Below are 5,366 nucleotides of genomic sequence, written 5' to 3'. Positions count from 1 at the left end.
GTGGGCAACTATTTTACTCTTGATGCTACGTGCTCCATAATTCTACGCAAATTTGAAATTTAATGCAAGCGTGATTGTCCAATTATAATTCCACCAAAATTAACAGAACTAAACGTAAAGAAATATATGCTCTTGCATGAAAATATGCACGATTTTTAAATCGTAGGAACGAGATTATGAAAATTGCCGCGAAACTGGAAAAGCGGAAGCAATGGCACCTGTGCGAATGAAATATGTAGTTTCTTTTAGTTCTCAGGTAAGAGAAAAATGCCAGTAAGTTTTAGCTGTGTTAAATCATGTTAACAATTCACACTTAAAGTGCTTTGCAGTATCATATTGTGTATAACTCGAAATGAAAGCTGTGGTGTAACAAATACCTCCGTATCTTCAACTCCGCATCTTTCAGAATTTCTTAATCGGTATGCTTGCTCACTATTTTTAATACAGCTTACAAGGCATCAATCAAATGCTCGAACATTATTAATCCGGTTTGTTAATCCGTTGGTGGAAACACAGGTATTACATTTAATGGTCGCAGAATAAGTCGTACTGTATGTACGTCCTAACTATTGAATCATTTTTGGCATCTACTTAATTCCATGAAAGGTTAAATTTATACTATGTGTTGCTCGTTTTATTAGGATGAAAAGCACCCGGTGGAAAATCTTCTGTGCGGTGAGGTACAGAACAAGAAGTGGTTGTGTTCACAAAGTGACCTTAAAGGACAAATTGAGGCTACAATTCAGTTAGAACAGTTGACACAGATTACACACATTGACATTGGTGAGTAGGTCTGTTGATGTGGTCAGTGTGGAAGGAGAAAAATTTACTGTATAAAACTGTTCATGATTATACCCGTGCTTGTATGCACATTTGAATATGGTATTAGTACTTTTTAATGACCTTTATATTGAAATGATTAAGATATTATAGCCTGATTGATTCGATTTTTTCAAGATTTCGTTTAAAGACATTGTGCCAGCTGTTGCATTCTCCTATTTGTAAAGTCATTGATTTTTGGTTTCTTCAGATGAAATATCTTCTTTGAACAACAATGCAATTTAGCTATTCATAAGGTTCATTTTATTGCCAGGAAATCCACATTTATTTCTTGATTATTTTTTATGATAAGCACTCTTTAACATCTTTCAATTAGTTCTAGTTCTTCACTTGTTTAGTGAAATTTAACCAAGTTTTTGTTACTGTTTCCAGGTAGTTATGGCTGCTTCACTGTGTCAATTCAGGTGGGTCTCTCCACTTGGCCTCAAGACCGACCATATCAGACCCTGATCCCAGCCTTCATCTTCATGTCTGTGGCAGACTCAAAGCTGGGCAAGAATAAGGTTAAGGCACAAATGTTCAATAAAGGTGTGAGGACGTGTTATTGGTGTTTGTTAAGGCAAAGTCAAATTGACAACTGTTTTTGTTTGTTGATAAATAGAATACAGTGTATGATGTATAAAAAGTAACTCCTAGAATACTTATACCATATGTCTCATGTAAATTTAATGATACTTATTTAGTCTAGAAGAATATTTTCAATAGTTTACCATTAATTTTATATCTGGCATTCTTTTCCAGACGAACATTTTGACAAGGATGTGTCTTGTCAAAAGTGGGACAGGGTCAGAATTTTGTGTAGTCAACCATTTAAGAAGGAATCTCAGTTTGGACTGATGTTTCTCAGAATTCTTGCAGCCAGCAGTGAACAAACTAATGAGAACAAAGAGGTGTGTATTGTGTTGATTGGTCTATTTGAAATAATTGAACATATTTGTTATGTTCAGATTTTGGCAAATAATATCTAATGAGACAAGTTTTATCCCTAATTAACTTTATATGGCAGAACTATACCATGTGTAAAACGTAGGGTGAATGCAAAATAATGTGTATGGAGAAAGGTAACAAAACATTTTATTGGTGCCAACTTATGTTCAAGTATTGATCAAGAAAATGTTTTAAGTGCAGTGTTGTTGAGTATTCAAGTATCTATGCATACATATTAAAACTCTTAATTTGATAATTTATTTGTTTATCTGTAAATGTATAACAGACATGAGCTCTTTCCAATAAACCACAGAATTCCAAGATTTATGATTAAAATTTGATGTGATCTAAAGCAGACCCTGGATCCTTGGTTAATTAAGTATTTGGTCCCACTATGTTAAGGAACAAACAAACTGCCCCATGTCTGTTAACTTTTTCTAAATGTGTATTTTTCATTTTTCACTTCAGCCTTTTTCTCCACCTTGTAATAAATCACAGGGAAGAAATTTATCCTTCAGAACACCACAGGATCATAAAACAAGCCAAAACTCCTCCCCTGCTTGGAAGTCTGCCAGTCAGATAAAGAAACATTTCTTTGGGGACAAAGAGGCCAAGTATGTTGGTAAACTAGACATATTACGGGTGGCTAGAAAAGTTAAAGATGTTTCTTCAATGTACGTAGATTTGTTCTCGACTTATATGTACAAAATCACATTTATGCATTTATGACTTTGGAGAATGTCATATTACATTTTGACCTCAAAATTCTCTATACTTTTATTTAATTGCTGATCCTAGGGATGAGAAGGAAGAGCACCTGAAGAATAGGCTAGTTACTATAGCCAGTACATCATCTAACGGTCCAAGTCCCAGAGATGCTTTGCCTAGAACAGCACAGCTGGTGCTTAAGGCTTCAACAAATTTGCCTCAATATTTGGTGAAAAGATCAACTTTGATGAAAAATAACAGTAGTGAAGAGCCAGTGCTGAAGAAATCCAGGCTAACAGTAGGCAACAAGTTTTTTTTTCCTGCTCTGATTGATGTTATAGATATAAATGACTACTTTAACTTTTTGTATTAATTAATGAAGTCACATAATGACTGAGTACTGTAGTATTGGTTAACTTTGTATTCCTGAAATTGGCACAAATGAATTTCTACAACAGTTTTTTATATCAGGATCTTCTTTTTAAGTTTGTAGATGAGGTGAAAACATTTTTGAGGGAAGTCAATTTTGATGTAATTGATATGGACACACTTACATTTGCAGGTAACGATCTCTCTCTCTCTCTCTTTCTCTCTCTCTCTCTCTCACATGCATTTATGTATGTTCACATAACAATAAATTTTAAAATGTATTTATGTTTTAACACTAGCAGTTTATTGTTATATATTTATATTTTTATTCCTCAGATTTAAGACATCAGATGGAGAAACTTAAATGCAGGAAATTATGTAAAGAGGAAAAGAAACTGTTTCTTGATATGGCTCAGGCTTTTATTACTGAAATGGATTGTGACGAGAAAGAGATAAAGTCTCTAGAAACCTCTCATTCACCACACAGCAGTGGAAGTGAGAATGTTGAGGGTGAAACAAGAATTGCAACCACAGGTCATAAAGGACATAGAGTAAACCATAAACCAGACATATCCAGTTCAAGTTATCCATCCAGTGCCAGTGAGAGAAATGTGACAGTACCGCAGAGTACAAAAGGAAAAAGGTCCAAGAGATTGGTTTATGACAGGAAACACAGTGTGCAAACTGTACCAGATGAGACACGGGTAGATTTAAAATCTACAAATACGGATTCTGCTAGTGATAATATTCAAAACACTACAGAGTGTCCAATATGTGGAGGTAAGTCTGGTCAACAGCATTATAACTTTTTCTTTGACCTTTGTCTTGCCAGGAGAACAGAACAATATACATACTGAGCTTGATATGGAAGTTATTTTTAAAGAATTGCAAAAGATACAAAATATCAAGATTTCCATTAAAAGATTTCCATTGAAAAGTGTCGTTTTTGCAATGTTATTAAAAACTTATTTGCTTCACAATTTGTCTTTACCTTATCTTCATTCTTTATAATAAGAAAGTGTAATCTGTACTTTTTTGTAAGCACAGCCTTGTAGAAATTAGATGTTAATGACTGTTTTTGTACCTCTTAAATGTTTTGTTTATTTCTTCAGATACTTTTAGTCGAGATGAAATTGAACACCATGCAGCCATGTGCGGGGAGGTATCCAGCTTCCCCTCTTCTCCGTCACAATCTCCTCCTTGGATGGAATACTCCCAGTCGTCACAGTCACAATCATCACTAGCTCAACAAACACAATCTTCGCCCTTTTCATCAAATGGAAATGTGGAGAAAGTGTCGTGCCCTATCTGTGGAGCGGGGTTCTCAGTGCTGGAAATTGAAGAACATGCAGACAGTTGTGTTCAAATGCAAACTCGGGGATTTTCTGTGGTGTATTAAAACATTCACGATAACTATATTAATGTTACAGTATAAAGCTATTGTATAACGTTACAGCATTATAAAAACGATTGTGTCTTGTTCAACAGTACGGACTCTTGGAAGCAGAGTGGTAGTGTGTTTCCATGTTGATTAACTGTGGGCATTGAGACTTCTGAAGTAATGTAAGCCTTTTATAATAATAATAAGCGTGATGAAATTACTGCATTTCGTTTTGAGGGTTTTATTGATGAAATGTACAACAATTGAAGGAATATGTCTCTGTCTCAAATTTTTTAACAACAAAAGGAGCCCCCCAGTCTTTGCAAACTTTTCCCCCGAGTTGTCTGAATTTAATGTTATTTTTGCAGTGTTTTATTGAACCGACTGCCTCTTGTTCTTGAGTAGCATTCAACTTGATGGGCGGAAAATCACTGTCAAGAATACCTTGGTCTTGGTGGTCATGTATTCGTTATTTCATTTATTTTTTGTCTGTGTGTGCTCACGCAATGACTGTTTACAAAAGAGAATTTTCTTCATTAGGAAATTGCTTTGTGGCTTGCTCCGCCACATTGTTAACATGTAGCGATTTTCAGGACCATGCCTGATTTTGTGTTGTGTACCCCACTGCTTCAGTATCAATAAGCTAGATAGACTCCTGGGCTTTTATAAGTTCCTCCAAGGACCCTTTAGATCAAAAGATTTAGATCGATATCATTGTTAGAACCAGAAACGGACGAGAATTGCACGAGTAAGAACTCGACTTGAACACTATAACCGGAGAATTAATACTGCCGTTGATTACCTCCGCCAAGGAGGTTATGTTTTCACCCCTGTTTGTTTGTCTGTCTGTCTGTCATCAACATAACTTAAAAAGTTATGGACCGATTTTATTGAAATTTTCAGAAACTGTCAGAAGTGGGCCAAGGAACAGATGAATAATTTTTGGTGGTGATCCGGATCAATAATCAATCAATAATAATAATAAAATTGCTGCCTTGGCGAAGGTCTGCTCTCTCGGAGTGCTTTTCTAGTTAAACTATGTATTTCCAAACTCCCTAACAAGTGAATTTAACATGATATGGGTCATGTTATTTTTAGTAAACTTATGCATAAATCCCTTGGTGTCGGTTTAACTGTAAAA

At 35.2% G+C, this 5,366-nt stretch overlaps 1 protein-coding gene across 2 annotated transcripts; it reads left to right on the top strand.

Annotated features, from left to right (window-relative positions):
- Nucleotides 1-67: 67 nt before the first annotated feature.
- Nucleotides 68-5,228, top strand: LOC106174338 (uncharacterized). 2 transcript variants are annotated; one of them, XM_087002012.1, is made up of 9 exons: nt 68-256; nt 642-783; nt 1,213-1,368; nt 1,582-1,730; nt 2,236-2,381; nt 2,566-2,773; nt 2,947-3,037; nt 3,181-3,624; nt 3,957-5,228. In XM_087002012.1, the coding sequence occupies exons 1-9, from the start codon at nt 212-214 to the stop codon at nt 4,241-4,243; spliced, it is 1,668 nt and encodes a 555-aa protein (XP_086858138.1). In that variant the 5' UTR covers nt 68-211; the 3' UTR covers nt 4,244-5,228. The 2 variants fall into 2 exon arrangements, with proteins under 2 accessions (XP_086858138.1, XP_013411323.2); XM_013555869.3 differs by having other exon boundaries at nt 69-256; nt 2,962-3,037.
- The last annotated feature ends 138 nt before the right edge of the window (nt 5,229-5,366 follow it).

The sequence above is a fragment of the Lingula anatina genome, chromosome 1 (genome assembly GCF_051362555.1).
Source record: "Lingula anatina isolate TDL-2025a chromosome 1, LinAna3.0, whole genome shotgun sequence".
NCBI lineage: Eukaryota > Metazoa > Brachiopoda > Lingulata > Lingulida > Lingulidae > Lingula > Lingula anatina.
Note: the sequence above shows the minus strand (reverse complement) of the source record. Positions and strands in the feature narration are given on the sequence as shown.